General features: G+C 41.6%; 1 protein-coding gene across 1 annotated transcript; it reads right to left on the minus strand.

The window, feature by feature from the left end:
* Nucleotides 1-8: 8 nt before the first annotated feature.
* Nucleotides 9-22,632, minus strand: itpkcb (inositol-trisphosphate 3-kinase Cb). Its single transcript, XM_086124872.1, has 9 exons — nucleotides 22,492-22,632; nucleotides 17,898-17,947; nucleotides 16,690-17,802; nucleotides 5,623-5,722; nucleotides 5,323-5,536; nucleotides 4,269-4,473; nucleotides 3,960-4,061; nucleotides 2,403-2,474; nucleotides 9-1,263 (listed from the first exon to the last, which is right to left on the minus strand). The coding sequence occupies exons 3-9, from the start codon at nucleotides 17,746-17,748 to the stop codon at nucleotides 1,054-1,056; spliced, it is 1,962 nt and encodes a 653-aa protein (XP_085980998.1). The 5' UTR covers nucleotides 17,749-17,802; nucleotides 17,898-17,947; nucleotides 22,492-22,632; the 3' UTR covers nucleotides 9-1,053.
* Nucleotides 22,633-23,123: the final 491 nt, after the last annotated feature.

Genomic DNA, 23,123 nt, shown 5'->3' on the forward strand with positions numbered 1-23,123 from the left:
CCACTCTCTACAGCCTTATTTCCAGTTTATTGCAATCCGTTACCTTCATTGCAAAGAACAGTCCATATCAAATGTAACCTGTTGCAGTTTCTCCACATAAAAATACACTTGTGCTTATAGAATATAAACATCACTATATTCAGTTTGCTCACACAAGAAATCACCCGGTTAGGAGAAGGGGGAAAAAAGAACTTGTTAGCTGGTGTACATGCATGGAAGTAGTAATATAATACTTTGTAAACCAGTCAATGTCGACTTTTCAGAGATGACTAATTTCCTGTGCATTTACACACACACACACACGCACACACACACACACACACGGTGATTTACTCTGGCACGTCAATCATTTCTATTTTCCACATACAGAGTCCAGTTTGAAGATCGGGATACAATATGGTAATATATGAGAAAAGTGATCACTTGAATCAGCTCATTCCAGTTCAAAATGTTGACACACTTTTGCATGGCTCCAATGTCGCTGCAAAAGTATAAAACAGCTCAATTCTTTAGAGTGTGCATGTGTAAACCCAACTGCAGTGCTGCTTCCCAGCTTAAAAAGAGGCACGGTTCGTTTTGATCGAAGGCTTTTGTTAGGATGCATAGTGCAGCAAGTTCCAAACGAAAATAGTTGCTGCTTGTATTTAGATCAATCAAGGGGAGCGGGGGAGCAGGGCACGTTCATCATTGTTCTGTTAAGAGGGTTCAAGGTAGAAGAAAATTAGCATGATTGATCTTTCTTTTCAAAAGTTACCCATAGAAAAATTGAACAAAGGGTTTTATAAAAGGCAGGAAAATTAAATTTGCATTTACACTAGTCATTGACATGGTTCAATAATCAGTGTTTTAGTGTTGCTGTGTCTTTATTTGCAAACCGTGAAAGGAGGCAAAATAACCCCCGTGGAGGCTGTGATGTTGTCTCCAAAGGCGCCGACAACATGAACAAGGCTGGAATCCACTTAGCCATTCAAGTCCTATCTTGCTTAAGTGGCCTCAGTCCGCAATCAGCACTTCTTCCAGTTTTATCATTGAGAAGTCTTGAGGCTCTCCAGCTCACGACACCTGCGGCAGCATGGAGCCAAAGATATCTATGAGGTTGTCCAGCCCCCACATATAGCCGTCCTCCTGGTTGCCCTCTACCCAGGGGGTCCGGTGGTCCAAGGTCCTGTGGGCGGGCAGAGGTACCGTCTTGCCGAAATCAATCATCCACACGCGGGCCTTCCCCGAAGCATCGTGTACAAACAGTAGAGAGCTGCCCACCACCTGCAAGATCACAGGCGGAAAAAGTACTCACTCACTCGACCGAAGTAGAAGTACAGATACTCGAGGAAGAATAGACTTTTGGAAGAAGGCACATCTTTCATTAACTGACAGGATACTTCCATTGAAAACAAAAGAGAAAATCACATCATATCATTTTATTATATATTTTTTAATACAAGCTAGCTAAGCAATGGCCTGACTTTTATGGTATTAAAACATGCTCCCATAGATTTGCTAATATTCTAAGTAGAGCAAGAAAAAAATGCTCATCTAGCTAACAATAACTGTTTACTGCCATTCTTGGTTGAAGTTTAAACGTAAAACAAACGGAATTACACATGTATTCAATAAACCATATAGCTTACAAAACTCCATTAGCTTAACGCTAACACACAATGGACAACATAGTCAACAAAAGTAGCATCGATGCCAACGTACTTATTAGGAAACCGATATCTGAACAGTGAAGCAACACATTGAGACATAATGCCACAATATTTACAGGCATATAATATTTATCCGTGACAAAAAAATAATATTACTCCACTTTGCTGAGTAATTTAGTTGTGAAACTCTTCTTCGTGTATTATGTCCAAATAGACGAATTGCCCTTGGCCAAGGTAGGCACACCAGAAGGAGCACATCAATGTGCATTGAAGCATAAAATCCGAATGCACAAACTGTTAAATTCTTAATTGTCTTTAACTCATTCAGTACCAGCCAATTCTAGACCAAGTCTGAAAAGACGTTTAAAAATGTCATTGGGAGTGAATGAGTTAATTATGTTATCGCGCTGTTATTTTTTTGAAGACAATATCACAAGGTGCCATTTCTCTTACAAAAAACATGACGCAAAACTTTCTGTTGGTGTTTTTGGTGGGGCTGGAACAGCTGAATGGCGTTTCCATTCATTTCAGAGAGCAAAGATGATTTGCAAGCCAGTTTTGCATTCTGAGCATGAACAAATTAAATGTGTACCACTACATTAATAAGATGGATAAATTACATAAAGTTATTTGTCCTTCATTATTTCCCTCCAATGAGGTCGATACAAATCGCATGCAAGCAAATCAGGGTGAAATATCACCAAATCACAAAACTCAAGCCGACAGGTTTGTTTCGGATTGTGTGAATGTTACCTCATGCGTCTTGAAGAAATGTGACTGCTCCAGCACGGTCCGCAGCTCCTCCAAGCATTGCAGGTACAAGTTCTGAATCAACAGAATGGAAAACAACAAAAGCTTTCAAATGTTTGACTGACAGCTGTTTGTTTATACAGTACACAGCGGATCCGCCAAAGTCCAATGCTCCAAAAGTGTTACCGTTTAGAAACTTCTAGGAAAAACACCCCCCCCCCCCCACACACAAAAAAAAAAAAAAAACTAAACATGGGGGTTACATTTTTCATTTTGTGTGACAGGAGCAAAGAATCTCATTTGCTTTTTCTTTGGCTTTTCCTCTGGTGCCACAAGAAGGGTACCAGGAATGGTGAAGAGGAAAAGTGTAAGAATAAAGAAAAAAAAGGAAGTGAAACTTCGTGAGACATAAGGGTGTGGTGGCTGAGATAAATAATGACAATAATGCGGGAAAAATGTCAATATGGAAGAAAAAGAGATTCAAAACATTTTTTTAAATGGCTTTGAGGGAGAAAATGGCCTCCAAAAATTCAAAGCACAATTATACTGTAAGAGACAATTTTACAAATTATTTTAAAAAATCCAAACTCATTTAGAAGTTAACTAATTTACAAAAAGCGGATTCAAGGAAAAGGCAGGTAAAGAAAGTTTAAAAGTGCATCGATAAATAGCCCATGAAAATACATCATGTGCACAAGAGAACATCTCTATTGGTCGACAAACCTAAACTTCAAAACACAAATAGTACATGTTTTACTTGTGCAATTTATTTTTACATTTTCCTCAGCCACCATAAAGGGCCGTGGTCTGGCCTAAACAATATACCGTCTTTATGTCAGACACACATTACCGATAAAAAGCCAACAGATGACAGTATTGCGCAGTAGACACGTTTTTATTCCCCAGTGTGAGTAGTTCTACTTTACTTTAATTTTCCACTAGTGAGCTTAGTCTTACAATTGTAGCATGGTTCAGAATATTAAAACAGTACTTTATAGTGAAGAGGAATTGGCCAAACGCCAGCCAGAACATGCACACTTGCCGGCGAGATCAAGTCCGCTGTTACGTATACACTTGCTGGCGAGATGGCGAGAGGCAGAGCGCAAATCCTCTGTAGTTGCAATGCTTGGGCTCAATTCGTGTTTGAAAGCCAAGAAGTGACGGCCAAACATTAGCTGGAACACGCGCACACTCACTGGCGAGATCAAGGCCACACTATTAGGCATATTCTCGTTGGTCAAGTCCAGCCCACTAATACATATACACTTGCAAGATGACAAGAAGAACCCCGTGAAGACTCTGTAGTCACAAAGCTCAGGTTCCTCCCCAGTGTTCATGGTAATGAAAACCGGTCTCACCATTGAGCAACATACGGGGTGGGGTAACAGGTGACTCACTTGCATAGGACAGGGCCACCTCTCAAAAAATTTTATGAAGGCAAAACATAGCGGAGGTGTAAAGTAATTCCTAATACTTTGGAGCATTTTAGACACCCGGGAACTGCTTTTGATTGCCGGAAAAAAAAAGTCCTTTTCAAATCAAAGGTGACCGGGCACCCACCAGGGTCTCAGTGTTTCCGTCAACAAAGTCCTCCAGGGCCCGCATCACTTGCTCCTTGAGTTTGGTGGTCTTAAAATTGGTGTTGCAGGTGCCATCAGCTTTCTGCAGAAGAAAAGAACCACGAATGAGGTCTCTCATTCAATTCAGTATGTACTGTGCATTCATAATATATTCACAGAGCTTCTCTTTTCCCACATTTTGGTACGTTAAAAGCCTGATTTCAAAATGGGAAAATTCATCTTTTCCACTCGGTGAAGAATTGCGGAAAGCATTTATTTGAAGAATTTGCCGCTCAGTTGAATTACTGACCTTGATGCCCTCGATGCGGAAGCCAAGCGTGGCGGTGGAGCTGAGCGTCTCCCTCCACTGCATGTATCTGGGCTTGAGCACGCCCTGCTGGGCCCTCTCCTGTTCGGTGGGGGCACCGGGGTCCACGGCGACCATCTTGTCGTACATGTCCTTGCGCAAGCGCGGGTGCTCTCTCGCTTTCATCAGCTCCTCCTCCAAATAGGTCCTTGAGCATAGTAGAAAGTCAACATTTTTCACATGAATGATGGATTTGATTTGCTGAACGGTTTGTCCAAATCTTCAGATTTCAGCCTCTCGACAAGGAAATATTTCTGTTGACCCCAATGAAAGCAGATGGATCAGGCCTATCAATGTGATGAATCAAAATACGGCATTTACAAACATCTCATTTGGAGAACAATAAGCAACACTTACGCCTATTTTCGGACTCGTTACGGACCAAAGCAGTAACTAAATCATAATTAATACATGTTTGGGCAATTTCGGCACTGTTAATTTGAAATATAATGAATGTCCCGTTTTTGAATAAAGGGATAGGAATGAACATTTTCTGAATGTTTTTTTATTTGAATCCGATTCATCCGTCATCCATTAAATGAAAAAATAATCAACAGATTACTCGATTATTAAAATGCTATCTCACCCCCCACTATATTGCAATTTAGACTGTGGACTGTGCTACTGACGGATTTCTAATTGGAACACATGTTAATTCTCAAGCCAACCACATATTGTTTTTTTAAGCTGCCGTGTTCTCCAACTATAGAATTTTTTTTCCCCGGAATGTTTGATATCCGCGAAATTTTACTTAAAGCTGCAGTTTTGGGGAAAGTCGAGGGATTGTGTATTTCTAACGCATCAGTTTTAGGGGGTGAGAAGGCAGTAAAAAAGTTTTTTACAAAAAGTTGAGAACCGTTGTAACGGCAAAAATGTCGTTTATACCTACACGATAGCAAGAACGCTTACGCTCAGCTTTGCCTTTGTATTTATCAAGGTGGATTACAGATACAATAACCGTCACCCATGCAGTGGGCACAGTGAAGCGTTGTCTTACCTGCTGCCCATTTTACAATCCATGATGGACGGCGAATCAAAATCAGCCAGCAGGTCGTCCATCAGATTGTAGTCTTGCTCGTCTCTTTGCACCACCCCATAATAACCGGGCACGTACGGCCGAAGGGTGTCCTTCATCAGCTTCTGGAGACATTGCTGCTCGCACTCGCAGTATCGCTTTAATAGGCGACCGTTCTCGCCGGCCTGGAAGTTACCTAAACGAGTATGAGCAGATGGAAGATTAAAACGCCTTCATGTTTGTACGACGGATTCACGCGTGGCTTGCGCTTCATAAACAAACCTGCATGGCCGGCGAGCTGCACCCACGGGTAGCGCTTCTTGAAGGACACGACGAAGGGGGACCAGTGCACCATGGTCTTCAACTTATGCCACGACTTATTCTGGAAGAGAACCAAAAGGCCGTCATTGTCGATATCTAATATGGAACGCTCGCCAGTCGCTCTGTCAACTTTAGCACCGAGTGGGTAAAATGCACTTCAACACACGCACCTTAGTAGACATTGGTCAGATCCCCCTCTTTCAGGCCGGGCGAGCCGCACTGACAAAGCCCATTCATAAAACATTGACTAAAGTGTGAGGTTGTAAAACAGAGCCGTACTGTCTGAAACTGGTGTGTTTTATCTGAAGAGCAAGGACAGCGTTCAGTTGGGGCTTTGACGCAAGCAACAGATTAGCGCGCGCGTGTGTGTGTGACAAATCAAATGGACAAAGCGCGCACGTCATCGGTGTTATTTATTTTGACTTCTGCAGTCAGAGCTTCTTTTTTCTTACCACCAAGCTATGTGATTCGGAAGTAATGTTGGACAATTCACCGAAAACGGGAACGAGAGAATGTGAAACATGAAAATAATCTTTCAATTTATAGCCGTGAAAGCTGCGGCAAGTCCTCCTATCACCGCCGTGTTTACATGCCGGCAATATCTCTGCGCTCCTCGCATGCATTCTTTCCACAGCTGCGGCGTGGAAATTCTGTCACAATAAAACAGTCGCTGCGCAGCAATATCCGCAGCGGCCCTTTGTTGACTTGAAAAAGAAGCTGGATTTGACTTCAAGCTCTTTTGTCACTCCAAAGTTGTAATCATTCTGTCAGTCAATTGAGTAAAGTTACACCGAACAGAAGGATGTTACAAATACAATAAAATCTCCAATGTGGAACGAAGTGAAAGAGTGAAAACTATGTTCCTTCTGAGAAATAATGGCAATTTGTTGACTGCAAATTCCAAAACGGTTGCCATCATAAAACCTTTATTCTATGTGCATGCATTGTTTAAATAACATTGTGACTGTCATTACTGTAAAAAGCTGTATTATAATGATAGCAAAAAAGCACAACTATTCAGTTTTTGTTTGGTTGAACACCAAAGTTGCACATAAAAAAAGGGGGCTGCCTTATTCAAAATACTTGCTGCATGTTTAGTACTGACAAATGTTGCCTTAGTCACAATTTAAGTTCATCAGAAAAACTAACCGTGATCAAATTCATACTAAAAAATTAGAAAAAAACAGCTGAGATGAATGTGGCTGCACAAGTATACGCATCCTCTTCTAGCTGGGGATGTGGCTCAGAATTACCAGTAACCAACCACATTCAAACTCATGTTAACCCCTTAAATCGAGGGCAACTTTGCCGAAAACGCCTGTAGAAAGGTGCACCCAAAGTCAATTTTGAGCTATTCTTGAACCATTTGGAGTATCAGCATAGTTTTGGCCACTTTTTGAAATATTCAAAATGTCACATTATGAATATTTCTCCCATACAGTAAGAATTTGTGTAAGTGCTCCTGTTTCGGAACTATGGATGTTTGAAAACAGAAGAAAAAGGCGAATCTTATGTTCGTCTAATTTCTTTTCAAAATATCTGCCTTGAAAATGCATTTAGAATGTTGATTAGGACTTGAAAACACTACAGGATCAAAGCTTAAGTCTCCCCAAGCTTCGGTTCAAATTTGATAATTGTAACATGTAAGGTACCATTCAAATCTCCAGAAACTCCGCTTTTAAAAGATGTATAACATGTTCACACATGATGACGTGAATCAACGATTTGTTTTGACGGATGAAGGACGTCCCCGCACGGGGCCGACCTAACTTTAAGGGTGTAAGTGGGAGCCCATCAGCACACACCTGCTACCATTCAAAACACCTGTCATTAACCACAAATAATGCTGTTCTAACAGGATTTTCTTGACTTTTTGTTTGCTTTCCAGCAAAAGACTGAAGTTTTTTTTGGGGGGGGGGGGTTGCTGAAAAACACTGGTATATTTTTATTCATAAACTAAGATGGGGGGGGGGGGACGCACCAAAGCATGACGCTGGCCCCACCATGGTGACTGTCTGTGTGGTATTCTCTTGGTGACGAGTCGTATTGTGTTCATGCCAAACGTATGGCCAAAATGCGGCTTCAAATGATTGCAAAAACAAACCTGAAATCTACCACACACGAGGGAAACGTGTTCTAGCCTGATGAAACCAAACCATTTTTTTTTCCTGAGCTATAGAGGTTATTGGCCACACTAATGGTGGGAAAACCTTTGAAATGATTGCTGTCAGTTTCATTTTTATTTGAACACCAGAAAACAGAAAAATCTGGCATTTGAACAAGGGGTGTGTAGACTTTTTATACCCACTGTACATAAAGTATGTTTACTGTACGGGAAGCCACGTTACCAGAGCAATATCAGATCATGTCAGTAGTCAGTAAATGATCCAAGTAACCAGTGTTATTGTTCGTGTCTTTTCAGACAGCTGCTCAGTGTTGGGAATGTTTTGAGCGCAAAGAGCCAGTGACTCGGAGTCACCTGTGGATTTCGCCTTCAAATGACAACCTCGGATTAACCTCAACAAACCACGTCACAGCCGAGAACGCTGATGCAACGCACACGCGTCATACCTCTTGGAGAACTTTTTTTTTTTTTTTTTTGCTGAAAAGGCTGATTTCCCCTTGAACGTTTGACACCGACTTGTGACCACGGCTTCGGCCTGTGATGTGAAACCCCTTCAGTCTGTCCCCATCCTTGAGCTGTATTCATGCAATCCAGCACAACTTCTTTAGAGACAATTCGACTTGAGCGTGACTCAAAAGCCACCGCAGGCAAGAAGTGCACACAAGGTGTGATGAAATCAACTTTTACACACAATCTAACCAACCAATTATGCACGTCTACTATCGTATTAATGAGGCTTCACCAGGCCGGTTTTAAAAGCCAAGGGGATCCCATTTCACTGCGCACGGTCACAAAAGCATCACCACTCCTTTTATCCTCATTCGGTTTTGTTCTATTCCGCCATTTTGGGCTCGAGCGGTGGAAAATGCAGGCGCTTGTCGTCTTTCTACAGCATAAGTCAATGAAGTTGTCTTTGAAAAGAAAGCGAAATGTCCTTGTGAGAACCAATTACAAGTGTGCTCACACATGACAATGGTCACAAAAAAAGTATGCTGGGTCATTGTGACTCTTTTTTTTTCTTGTTTTGAACAAACACACACACCGAAACTGTTAAACCACAGAGAGAGGCCCTGTATTTGAAATTGGGTGGGGGAAAAACATCACGTGGCATTTCAAATTGATAGTTGCTCACTGTTTTGTTCTATAACGCAGACATTATAGCCACTTAATGTATTTATACTGATAAATCTGTGCATTAATCTCTAATTCTTATTCTGTTCAGGGGCACCAAAGAGTAGCGGTCTATTCCAGCAGCATTTGGGTGAGAGGCAGGGTACACACAGGACTAGTTGCCAGTCAATGACAGGGCACATGAGGAGAAAACATCCATTCGCCTTTTAGAACATACAAACAACCTAACGCGCACGCTTTTGGAATGTGGGAGAAGCGCTTGCAAGCACGGGGAGAACATGCAAAGTCCACACAAGGAAAGACCAAAGCTGGGATTCAAACCCAGAACCTTTTTGACCATGGGGCGGACGTGCCATCATGCCGCCCATACGTATCAAATACACTTTCAGATGTAATACAACTTGCAGCTTTCTGTCAGTAAAGTACATTTTCTTTCAAGATGTCAAATAGATTTCATGGACAGAAGGCCGACACGAACGTACATGTGGCCCCCCCACACACAAAACCAAAGGGCGGCCAGCAAACTCTTTCCTTCACCGTCACTGAGGGGTCTCCACCGGTGGGCCCCAGCAATGCACTCGCCCTGGAATCCTCCCCAAATCTCTTTTTCTTTCTTCCCTAGCTACAGTGCCTTCTGTTGTCCCAACATGAGCAGGCTTGTGTCGCTTGCTTCATAATCCTCCTGTCAAATCTTCACACGGAGCCTCCTCGGGTTCTTTGCGGGTGAATTCCAAACACCGCTGGCGCCGTTTCAACATCCTATCACGTCCCTTTACTTTGACTTTCACCGAGCCCGCTTTGGTTCCATCTACAAGTCGTCCTTTCCCCTTCTCTTTCCCGCCGCTCCCATCTTCTTTGTTCTTCCTCATCCCATAATCCCCCCCCCCGCCCCATGCTGAGCCCCCATGCCGGGCCAATAGCAGAAACACGATGAAGTGGGGGTGGGAAGAGCAGACTTTCATTCTTTGCCACTGTGGCAAATTCCACAGTGGTGTGTAAACCTACAGGAGGCATGCGCATCGGTGCAAAGTGTGTAACGCACATAAACTTGCGCAAATGTTGAAGGTGAGCAGAGGTCACAAGAATTGAACGCAAGTCAATGTAATGCTTAGATGAATAGAAAGATGTGTGCAAGGCAAGCGCTCGCTTGTATGCAGAACCTGTCAGACCACTCGTCAGCGTTTATATCAAAACCACACCCCGTTGCTCCACATTGTCCGAGCTCTTTGCGACTCTTCAAATGTGTTTATGGGAGTTTCGCACCAATGACACGAGAATGTTGAAGGAACCATGTCTGATTTTTAAATCGATCGGCCTGAGTCATTCCTAGAATACAAGGATTTTTTTTTGGGGGGGGGGGGGGGGGCTCGTTTCGATATCATCCATAAAGTAATTAGTTAATAAAACAGCGTGAAATGCAGATGTACGTTTCTGACATTTTTTTGGAGCATTTACAATAAATAACTTCCTTTTTTGTGAGTTGAAAATGCCTACAAATTGGTAAACGTTTATTTCTATAATACATTTGCATTACCCCAACTTGAACAAATCCATTTTTAAAAAATGGATTTGTTAAAGTATATTTTTTAATTGAATGCAAATGCTTTAACTTTCTGACTTTTTTTTTTACTGCAAACTGAGAACAGCCATTTTATTATTTACAATTAACCAATTATTTCAAAATCCTGCCGATACTGTAGTCGAAGTCCGGGGGATGATACAACAACACTGACACCTTTGCAGACCAGCTATGTTGATTCATATAGTTAACAAACTGGTTAATTTAATCGTTTTTTTTCCTTTTTTTAATGAACAAATTTAATGGAATTTAAAAAAAACATTTGCGCAACAAACAAAGGGACTGTTGATCATATGACTGCTCAATGGGCCAGATTAAAGAATAGAGCGGGCCACGTGTGGTCCTCAGGCCATCCTTTTCCTGCCGCAAATCTCCCTCTGCATTTTTCTCTGTACCTATAAACCATAAATTACAAAAAATGTTTGACATTATTGTTACACTTTTATAAGATAAGATAAGATAAGAAAACCTTTATTAGTCTCGCAATGGAGAAATTCCCAATTCACAGCAGCAGTTATGAAAGGAAGAAGTAGAACAACAAAATATAGGAGCTGCTGGAAAGGCAGCCACTCTCGCGGCGCCATTTTGAAGTCAAAATAACAAAAATAACACAACACAACACATAGGACACAGACAGTCGTGCAATCTTCACCACTTATCTGCATACGCTTTGTTGTCTGAAGCAGTTCTAGATGAAAGAGGAGAGGATCAAAGTGTCCTTTCACCAGTGGATCAGAGACGTCATGCTGAAAATGTGCACACGTCTGCTACAAGCTAAGTTTTGAAAGCAAACACGAAGCTGTAACGTCCATTGACGAAAAGAGATGAGTTCACTTCTCCTGTCCCACGTAATCCGCTTCAAACTCCAAGCCGCGACTCCCAGTTCCAAATCCGCATCGGCGCTCCGCGCTAACGCTCCTTTCTTCTCATCGTCGGCTCCTCAAGCCTTACATCCATCCAGCCGCAGACCGTTCAACAGCACCGATCTCTCCGCTGAACAAAGCGGGGCTGTGAAAAATGCTGCCCATTACAGGTGCAAGACACAAGCGCCGCGGGACTGTCCAGCAACGACAGTCAAATGGCGCCGACATTCCTCCCAGTCAAAAACAGTGCTGGTATACCCATGCTGCCGAGAAGGCGCAACCACCAAGCACAGAGTCTCCTCCTTGATGAATGTCGTGGCCAAAAAATGCTGAAAAAAGTCCACATCAGGTCCACACGACATAACAACAAATACAAAGAGACAAAACAAACAAAAACAACAAAAAAAGCAAGGCTCATGAGAGCACTTGCTGACGGTTGCCTACTCGGGCGCCATCTTGACTTCAAAGATGATGAAGATGTTAAAATGGTCTTATGGCATTGCCTGAGAGTAGCTTTGAAATGCCAACAATTTGACCATAAAACATTTCCATTCCCAATATTTCCCACGAGGGAAAAAAATGTATTGTATGTTATTACACTGCATTTAAATAGCATGTTTGGAATATAGAAATTAAATTTTCTAGAAAATACTGCTTGCCTTCCTGACTGGCATTCAAGTCCCGCTCGTTCCGGTCGCCTGCGTTTGAGAGACGTTCACTCAGTCGCTTACTAAATTTGACTTGTAGGAGGACTTTATCAAACAACGTTGGGAACATTTCATCATAAATATTACCCAATTTAGTTTTTCAGCCACAAATGGAAAATGTCACAGAAATGTTTACCACGACAGACAAGGGTGCTTCCTGTCGCTGACACAAGAGCTGCGTTGCCTCTGAGTTTTTATTTGCTTTTCTTTTTTTTTTTAACTCATTTCATGGATTTCCATACAGTCAGGGAGAATGCTAAGTTTGCATAATCATGGAAACCAAGTCTGCCTGTCAAGTGTGCGTAAAAAGGGAAACATCACAAATGTATACTACATTTGAAGTTTCAGTGTTCGTAATCTTTTCTGACCTTGCAACATTTTTCCTCTCGTATTTTCTTCCACTTTGTCTTGTAACGGTTCAGCGGGAAAATTATTATTTTTACAAAAGACTAACTTTTATATAAATTACATTAGCACCTACATGTACTGGTAACATTCTAGTGTCAGTGTTCGGGTACAGCTTGATACATGAAGGAGAAAAAAAAAAAAGTACCATATATGGCAAATATGCTGCCTAGCAACCGGCTTCAGCTTCAGTTCAATTTTCCATGACACACAATACGCTCAACCCCGAGTACGAAAAATGGTGTGTGTGCGTTTCTGCATGTGTGAGCAAGTTCCGGAAGCCTTCAGAGCGTATCGACTATAACTGGTTTGACGGTTTGACGCTGAGGCTTTCTTGAGGTTGTCTGCAGCCATCAGACGCACCCACCCTGTCTTTCTGGGACACAAAACTGCTTTTTTTTTTTTTTTTTGCTTTTTTACTCAACTAGGAAGAGGACACAATGTGCCCATTAAACCCTAGACTCTTATCAGAAACTAACGAGAACACGTCATCCTGTTTGTTACAATGGCTCAGGTTGCTCATTTCCTGCCTGTGGATTCGTAGTGGCCAGTAAGTGACAGCATCCACTCATTGGCTAGAGCCACTGAGTGCGGCTCAAAAAAAAGCATAAGATACAACAAATGCATCAGATGAGCACCCAATGCAAGGGTTCTGTAATTCTGTCAAGGTTAATAAAATATGTAGAAGTTCTGAAACCAAAGTGATATTTTTAATGCCGAAATAGATTTTGTGTGTGTGCCATTTTGATTTGTTTTTTGTCAAATTGTTATTAGTTGGTGACCTGCATTGCCGACTGGTTAGCACGTCCGCCTCACGGTGCAGAGGTGCAGGATCGTCTGTGATGTCTGTGATTTCTGTCCCAAAACAATAAATCATTCAGCCCTAACCGATGCTACTTCCTTTTTTTTTTCTCCAAATTTGTGTTGTAACACTTGTCGCGCAGTACAGCCTATTGCTGTACTATGCGGCAAACGTGTGGTAATAATTTACCAAAAATGATAGCGGTAACACTATCATTAACACTACTGGTCATATAGAGACGGTGAAAATTGAGAAATGATGAATATATTGGAGCCTGGCCACAATGCCCCGACTTACAAAACATGCCGCCATGGAACACAAAATGAGACAACGTCATCGGAGAGAAAATGCACAGCGCTCCCACTAATCAGAACTACATACGACATAGAAGTGAGTTGTAGTTTTTATAAAAAAAAATTTAATGCCAGTCCGTCACAATATGTTTCGGTCTGAGGTGCACGGGGGGAAAAAGGGACAGCTGTACAGTGCTGAAAAGATATCAATGACATCGACGAATCGACTTTCACTCTACTGTGATCACATTATAGTCGACTACGAAAAACTATTGTCATTTCACCCCTATAACAAACTATCCTGCAATTATGTAATTAAGAGTTCTAAAGTGACTCAAACCAAGAGGAGGGGTTTTGGCTGAGCCAGTGTCCCACCATGAATGAGGCTCTATTTAAACCTCTCACAAGTTGACTGTCTGACTCATGGCCGTCTCACTTTCAGTCTGCAAAAGAGGAAACTAAAATTCCACACGAGGGTGGACTGTTCAGAAGTAACGTTGATTAGATTTATGATACATGGAAAACAGCATGATGATGAACGACTTGTTAATTGTGGGTAAGGCGGAAAAGTATTATCTTTCAACCAGGTGGACACTTGAGAAAGCTGCCTCTCTTCGACCCTTTTTTTCCCCCAGTGAAATGTCATTCCAAGAATTTCTACTGAACAGTGCCCCCAAATATCCAGACTCAAGGAAAATACACATGAACTGTACTTCTTTTGGAAAGGCGTCTGTGCCTTTCGTGGGAGTGGTTGCTTTTCAAAACAAATGTGAGGTAAAGAGCAACAGTGCTGATTTGCCAAAGTGAATATAACCCCCCCCCCAAAAAAAACCCCAATAAAATCATGTCAAACGTGTATTAAAGTTTCAACGTACTTCAATGATGCCATGTTAGTAAAAATGGTTCTCTTTATATTTAATGAGCACATTAAATATAAAGAGTTTTGTAACCAATACCGAAATTGGTGTCGGTGCAGCCCTTGTAATGGCGCCACAGAACGGCACCAGTGAAGGGAGAGAAGTGAAGTGTGATGACACTCACAGAACCAGAAATGGAACTCATAGCAGAATGTACACACCGAGCTGCAATTCATGATTAGTTTTAGAATCGATTAATCTCTCCATTATTTTGTCTAATAATCGGATACAATAAAAACATGTTTATTCATTCAAAAACACAATTATTTCAATATTCCAATTGACAGGGCAGAAAATGCATAAAAATACATTCATTATGTATCAGTCAGTCAATCCGATTTGGTCCGAAAACCATGCTGATCATTGCTTTCCAAAAAGCAAATGATTTATTTTGATTCTGCTTTCATGGAGGATGATGGAAATCAGAGAATATTTATTAGTTGACAAGGTGAAATTCCAAGGATTTGGACAATTTCAAATTAAAATAGATATCTAAATGATTAATTCATGATCAAAAATAATGATCCATTTGATAATTGATTAGTTGACTCATTGTTGTGCCACTGGTAATGATACAGTCATCACACTGCAAGTTTGTCACTGCGACACGTCAACCGAGTGAATACTGTACCATTATTTTGAAGTTCTTCTAGACAGTGTTAGAATGTGAAAGAGTGAGTGTGATGGAAGCAGCTGACTCACTGAGCAAGCCTCCCTTTTGTGAGTAGGGTGAAAAAGTAGTTTATTTAACAGGGCGGCTGTGGAAAAAGTGGTTAGCACGTCTGCCTCACAATTTTAAGGTTCTGGATTCGAATCTTTGCTCTGGTCTTCCTGTGTAGAATTTGCAATGTTCTTCCCCCATGCTTGTGTTCTGGGTTTCTGCTGAAACTCCACCTTCCTCATCAACCCCCTCCATCCCAAAAAATACTTAAGGTCACTGAAGACTGAATTGTCCATACACTGGGTATGAAATTGAATATAAATGGTTGCTTGTGACTCGCGATTGAGCAACGACTTGTTGAGGCTCTACCCTGCCCATCACCCAAAGTAAGCTGTGCACTTCACCATTAACTCGCATATAAAGAAACAAACAAACGCATTACTGCATCATGTGGTGCCATGCAGACAGACAGACAGAAAAACACTTCATTCATCCGCAAGGGACGTTTGCTCCTATGAAACTCATAATTAACTAAAACTGCATTCAAAAACAAAACACAACTACTGAAAAAAAAACCTGCTGCTTGCATCAGTGCTGATGACCAGAGAAAAACACTTTGATGTCACACGAATGCCGATGACACAAATAATACTAATCAGGCTATCCTGCAATCAACTACAACGGTACTGTAAAGGCCCTCCCCTTTGAAAAATGTGCTAAGGTCTTCCTTCATTGATGCCAACAGTGACACGCTTGAGAGACTAATAATTGAGGAAGTCATGAAAGTGACATTGTTGGCGTGTCCCTGTTTAATGAGCGTGACATCTGATCTTTACGTCCACAACCAATACATATACCTTCCACTTTTTTAAATACACATTAGAGCTAATGCAGCATCTGTGCAAGTGGCTATTAAATATACAAGTCTATGTCTGAGACATTGCACGTACTGTATAGTGTGGGAATGTGAGTCCAATTATGCATGTTTCAACTTTTAACGCATCCATTCATTTTCTAGCACACTCATGGACAGCTCCAGGATTTTTTCTCTCTTCATCGAGGGGGCAGAGAAAATCATTTAGAAATGTATTTAGAATCTCAAATAAAATGCTAGAGGGGCTTACCTGGGGCTGCACAGATTTCTGACAGGGCTATAGCACCCCCTTAGCCCTGGTCTAGCGCCACCCCTGATAAGACTTGTCCTCAAGACAGGTGAGCTGCTGCCTATCCCAGCTGATTTGGAGTGCGAGATGATCTCGTTGCCAGCCAATCGCCCAGCAAATATAGACTTACAACCATTCATATTATATCACTCACACACTGATGGACTATTTTGTGTCTTCAATGAGGGAAAATCTCAGTAGGCATTCAAATCTTTACCCTCAAAATCGTGAGTCAGATACAGTATATGCAAACCACTACAACGTCCCCGTGATGCCCCATATGTTTCAATGTAAAAACACATGGGCAACACAAATATTCTAACTTGACGAATCCACTTTAACACGTAAGAAAACCAATTGCTAAGACTGAGAAGGCACCCACCGGTGTGACGTCGTCCGGGCTGCAGAGGGACCTAGCCGGGGACAAGCTGGACTCGATGTCGCTGCCCGTGTAGTCGTCCTCGGACTCCTCGAAGGACGAGGCGGACGACAGGCCGAGTGAAGAGGAGTTGGACAGCTTCCTGGGGGAGCGCAATAGCGCCGGGGACCCGCCGCAGCCGCTATCCGAGCACGGAGACTCGTCGTCCGGGTGCAGCTCCGAGCCCCACCCGGTGCTAAGCTCGGTTCGGAGGCAAAACCGGGTTGACGATTCCTCGGAGCGGGTGGGACTGGGGTCCCGAGTGATGATGAGTTTTGGTATGGGTCCGCGAAAATGGAGATTCTGGGTGGGCTTGTCAGAGTCAAAGTTTGTGTCTTCGGGGGGACAGGGGACGATAATTAAATCACTTTGGGTCATTGTAATCGAATCGGCCACTTGATTAACACCATCGCCCGACCGTAAGCTTGTTAAAGTCCGCTTAGAGTTAGACTCATCCCGGCTCAACTCTCCCAATGGTGCCATTAAACGATCATGGCTGTTTTCCCCCAGTGGCTGACACTCCATGGCCCTCGTCGGTGGGTCCGAGGCATTGTCCTCCCGCGTGGTACTCGTGTCCACGCAGCCCGCAGCGTTCACTTCAGCGCTCCGTCTCCCCCCAAGTGGCTTCTCGGTTGGACCAACCGTCGTCTCCCCGCTCACATCTCGGGCGGGCGTCGGCGCCTCCAACAAGGAATCCGCGGCGAATCGCGGCTCCTCGGCCGCCGATACGGCCTCGTCCCTGGGTAACTTTCCCTCTCGTCGTTCGTGACGGGCAGCTGGCTCCCCCGCTTCGCTTCCGTATCTCGGCTCCGCTCGCGTCGGGCTTGAGTCTCGCTTACGCCTCCCCAGACACGACAGCGCTTGTCTTTTCATCGGGTTCCCGTTTATCCGAAGAGTGAGACGTTTTCTTTCGCATTTTAGCCTACGTGTATCAGGACGCCGGACCGCCTCGTCTGCTTTACATGTTGTGCCGGGGGCGGCGGTGGCGTGTGAAGGCGAAACAACCGAGCGAGTTTGGCCCATCTCGCTCGCCGTTGAACAGAATAACTCCAGAGACACTCCCTTGGGTTGTTCAGTCTGATGATTAAACAAAAGAACTTTAATTCAGCGTGACTTTTAAACGTACACAGCGCATCATTAGTCATACAGTCCAATACTGGAAAAAAACTTACATTGTTCCGTCCTTCAGTCCACTCGTCTGGCTTGAGGAGACTGCTCACATCTGTGGGAGCACACAGACTCTTGTTCAATGCAATGACGAGCATCAGCAAAAGACACTTCACTTGGGCACTCACACGAAGCTCTGTTTACGACTGGGTCTCGCCATTTCAGTCAAAACTACTAGCCTATATGCTACCGCAAATTAAGAATCATGGTAAATATTTGTATGGAAAATAATATAGGTCAGAGGTGCTCAAAGGTTTTTACACAGTCCCACCTAAAAATAGTTAGCTCTTCAAGCACCACCATCATGACCAACTTAAATTTTCAATAGCGTAGTACGCCTGAGTGTTCATCAAAAACGAGACTCTGATTCCTAAAAGTACATTTAATATTACTGTATTTAAACATGAATAATGTACTTTTATATCAAAAAGCATAAAAGTGACATTAAAATGATTTACAAATAGTGATTCTTTTACATAACAGAGCCCATGTGCCACCAAGCCATCATTATCCCAACCGCACTCTGAGAATTACTGTTCGAGAGCATAAATAAAAGTATAAACCAATCAAACAAAAAGCTGCTAGAACTACCACAGCTGAGCTTCGTTTCTTGCCAATAGTAAAAGAAAAGCACAGTGACAACCGCCAGGTCAACTATGTTTATGCAAAGACAAATATTGTACAGGGGGTCCTCAGTTCATGATAGGGTTCTGTTCTCGGCAATGACACAAGTCAAATTGCATTTTTCAAAACAACCACTACAATTCACTTAGAGATATTCAAATGCAGGGTAAGGTTTACCCAATAAGAAAAAATTGGCCTAATTTTGATGCATGCCAAGACTGGGAGATTGCATCAATGTACTCACTTGTATTTGAGCTACAAAAAGACAAAGCACAGCCCATTGGAATAAAGTACTCCTGGATTACATGACGACACTCTTAAGAAAACATGTATGAATCATGACAGACACACCTGCAGTCAGAAGGCCCATTAGAGCAGCAGTAATTGGTGAGCAAATGCATTCCTCTTTCAAAGGGAACTGGATAAACAACTGTTTGTCAGTGTGATGAGAGAATATAATGACACTTATTCAAGCCGATAACACCCATAGTCAAACAAACTGCAGGAAGTGGAAAGTTGTGCAGCCATGATTGAAATGAAAATGAACTAAGACATACCTATAGGGTGCTAAAGTATAAAAAATTATTATGGCCACACTAAGAGGAGGAAAACAAATGAAAGCCCATAAGACTATTGTTGTATTTTGGGGAAGAAAAAGTTACAAGAACAAAGTGGTAATATTACATGAAGAAAACAGGAATATTACAAGAATAAAGTCATGTTTTGGTGAAGGAAAGAGTTTATATTAAATGGGGAAAACGGGTCATTATCTTAACATATGATTAGAATATGACGGCCTTTTTCTTCCTAATGAAAGCGTTACTTGTGCTTAAGAGTTTTTCATCATTTATCTCATACATTATGCCTTTTTTTCTGGTTGTCATAATCAAGCTTTATTAAAACAAATGACTGCTGGTTTTGTAATACAGCTACTTCATTCTCGCAACACGATCAGAGGCTATTTTTGCATTGAATTTCTTTCCATAATATTGTAAAATTTGCATTAAATTACATCTTTCTCATAATATTTTGACTTTTCTTTTCCTCATAACATTCGATTTTACACTTGAAAATATAAGGACGGCAGCCCGGTGGACCAGTGGTTAGCACTTTGACCTCACGGTGCAGAGTTGTAGGGTTCGTTTCAGGCTGTGGCCTCCCTGTGTGGAGTTTAGATGTTCTCCCCGTGCCTGTGTGGGTTTTCTCCGGGCACTCCAGGTTCCTCCCACATTCCCAAAAAACATGTATGGCAGGTTGATTAGGCACTCCAAATTGTCACGAGGTGTGATTGTGAGCGTAAATGGTCGTTCGTCTATGTGTGCCCTGCGATTAGCTGGCAACCGGTTCAGGGTGTCCCCCGCCTACTGCCCAAAAACAGCTGGGATAGGCTCTAGCACCTCCCGGGACCCTTTGGACGATAAAGCGGATCAGAAAATGGATGGATGGATGAAATGTAAGGACTTCCTGCTCTTTAGGCATGACTTAATATCGTAAATTATTTCATTATATGACAATTTATGTCAAAAATTATGAATAATGGCTTCATTCCCATGACACAGTATGAGGGTGGGGAAAAAATCCCACTGTGATTTTTCCAATAATTTTTTCTTATCAGCAAAAAATGATGTTCTTGTAAATATGCAACCGTTTTTTCCACGTGACTTTGAGATTATTTTACCCAAATGTCAACTGTTTTCAGCGCCTTATGACTTCATTTTGTTAACATTATGACTTTGTCATTACACATTGTCATTCAGGTAATAGGACTTTTTCCACATGAAAAAATAAATCATGTCTTTCTGTAAACATTTTGACTTAACTCTGAAAAAAAATAACGACATTACACTTTTCTATGCATGTTGCATTTTTACTCATACTGTTGTAACTTTTACCATTTAACAACTTTATTCTCGTAATACTGCGATTGGTATGACATTCAGTCATCATAACCGTAGAAGAAAAAACAAGAGAACTCAACACATTTAAACTGTCCTCACACAGGGTACGGGAGCTGCACTTGATCAGTTTGAAAGACATCCTGAAAGAGTGAAAACACTTCCAGGATCCATGTGCTCACTGCTCCGTCACATTCACTGCAATACCGCAATCACCCTGCAGTCAGGAAGGAATGTTCACACAGCGGAAACGAGACAGGAACGATAACAATGGAAACACCAGCTCATTGCAAATGAAACAAATATATGCGCATTCGCACATTCTTAGGTCATCAAGATTAAAAATATTCCACAAAAATGACTCATGATGAGTTGGGTAATGAAGAGGGCAGGGTCGTAAATGCGACACATACAGACAGACAGTCTAGTTACACATACGTTTGGAGAAGTTGGGAGTTTTCAAGGACATTTTTAAGATATGAAGACTGTGACAGTTCATGCGAGGACAGTTTGGGACAAATGTGTGGCCTCATCCCGAGGAAAATCCTATCGTTTGTGCAACACAGCATTTCCCTGTACTTAAGCCATGTGTTGAGATTCAAACTACACATAATGTGGTGTACAATAATATTCAATATACTTTCTAGGGAATAACATTTCTGTCTTGCTTTTGATGAATACATCAAATACAACATTCTATGCGACCACATTTTAATGTTAGTCGTTACGGTGGTACTTAAAGAGATAAATATTCGCACAACACTTCAAGTTCACACTAATTTTAAAAATAAATGTATGACTTAGGACTTGTTGGCTTTTTCCATAGGTTCAACCACATCACTCTCATTCTGTCATCTATGCACTGGCTCTGTGTTCATTTTAGGAATTCAGATGAAGCAGTTAGGATAATTGATGGGTAGAGTACAAAATGTATGCAGTGCTCTCAATGGTCTGGCTTCTCCATACTTTTGCCATTTTATTGTACTGTTAGGTCACTGCGATCTGCTTACTCCCTTTTATTTATTGTAGAAAACATCAGTTGTTTGTTTACATTCAACCTTCAGTCACAGAAGTCAAAGTAAGTGTCATACACATACTGTGATTAGGAGAATACAATTTCTGCAACCTGGCAAACTCAGTGGAGACTTGAGTTGTGTTCCCTTCTCTCATCGAAAACAACTTGACAGAGCATGTTGGACTGTGAAATGAGAGGGAATAAAACTATGGACCTTCTGTATACCAAATGCCAATGTGAAGGGGAGGGAGGTATTCTTATCTTCCTGTTCTGTGGAATCCATATACAGTATACCCTGAGAGTGCCAACAACAGGCTACTGGCAAAACAGCAGGCAGTTTATATAAACATTGTGATAGTTTGGTCCAAGATAGAGCAGAGGCGCTGCACAAGTTTGTTTTTGAAGAATTATATTTTACAACAAAAATAATCTTGTATTCTGTTATGCACTATTGAGAGTCCCTCAGCCAACATTAAAAACTAACAGTGATGGAGCTTTGCAGAGCTTTTATTTGACCTAACAGCTGCCTCTTTATTTTTAAAAAGCAGCTCAACAGACAATTGTTGACGAGGCAGGTCTTCCAGTTGAACGTGATTGTTTTTTTTCTTGTATACATTGTAAAATGTTTTAGACTCACCATGCGAAGCATTGTGTAAGTAATTTTGGTGAGAAGTTATTTAAGTAAAATACCCTATTGTCTTTATTTACAACATTCTAACTTGTTCATTGTTCTTAAATTATGACTCACATTACAAAATAAGGCAGACAGGGTGACAAGTCATTCATTGTTCGGCACACAAATAAATTAAGCTATTTCAACTTTTTTGGTGTGCTGAATGAATCTATACTTTGACACTTTTAGAATACGACGACTGAAATAAATGAACTTCTCAACAAGACTGGAAAATCATAAGAGGCATCTGTATTATTTATCGCGGCGTTGAAGTTTTAAACCATACAAATCGTATCCTACTTCCATGACAATTCAAAGTCCTCTGACGCACAAAAATGAATGCGAAAAACCAGCAAAAACGCGTGTACGTGAAAGTTAAATGGCCAACTTACCCGAGTTGTCATTCTAGTGTGCGAGAGGGAGATATGTAGGCAGCTTTTAAAAGTTGCCTGATGGCGTGCCTGAAGCATGTGCAAGAAGCCGCAATGCGCCCTTCTTTTGTCCTCGAATGTCAGGCTGCCGATGCGGTTAATGTGAAAGAGGAAACGCCTGTCAATAACAGAGAAGTGCCTTTAAGTGCTTCAAGTTGTCTTAACCTAACACCAAAAAAGGATACATAAAAAAAATCAAATAACCTAGACGTGTTAAATTCAGTAACGTTTCGAGATTCTAAAAAAACCCCTAATATATATTACATTGAAAGTTACAGGAATCGACTAATAAAAAGAAATACACGCAAAGGGGTTACATTTCTGGTCACGTGATTTAAAGGTTCGAAAGGCCTTCGAAACGGTCACGTGGCCTTTGTTCATAAAAATATTCAATTTGTGTTACAAACACCTTAAAAAAAACTTTTAACAGTAAATGTAAAATGTTGCACGTGCAGGAGTTTAATACAATACATTTTAACGTTCATTGTTTTAATTATACAATTATTTAGTACAATTCCACCACAAGATTAGCTATTAAGAGACGTTTTCCCCAAGCAATGTAATCAGTTAGTTTAAAATTGGTGCAAATTTAC

This window comes from Hippocampus guttulatus, chromosome 12, assembly GCF_054856545.1.
Source record: "Hippocampus guttulatus isolate MCC_2025c chromosome 12, RoL_Hgut_1.0, whole genome shotgun sequence".
In the NCBI taxonomy this organism is placed as follows: Eukaryota; Metazoa; Chordata; class Actinopteri; order Syngnathiformes; family Syngnathidae; genus Hippocampus; species Hippocampus guttulatus.

What these genes read in the sequence shown, in the direction of transcription:
- itpkcb (XM_086124872.1), bottom strand. Translation starts at nt 17,748, where the DNA reads ATGGGCCAAACTCGCTCGGTTGTTTCGCCTTCACACGCCACCGCCGCC. An exon ending in GATTGTAAAATGGGCAGCAG is followed by an intron (nt 4,474 to 5,322) that starts GTAAGACAACGC and finishes ACTATGCTCAAG; the next exon opens with GACCTATTTGGAGGAGGAGC. An exon ending in ACGGAAACACTGAGACCCTG is followed by an intron (nt 2,475 to 3,959) that starts GTGGGTGCCCGG and finishes CTGTTGATTCAG; the next exon opens with AACTTGTACCTGCAATGCTT.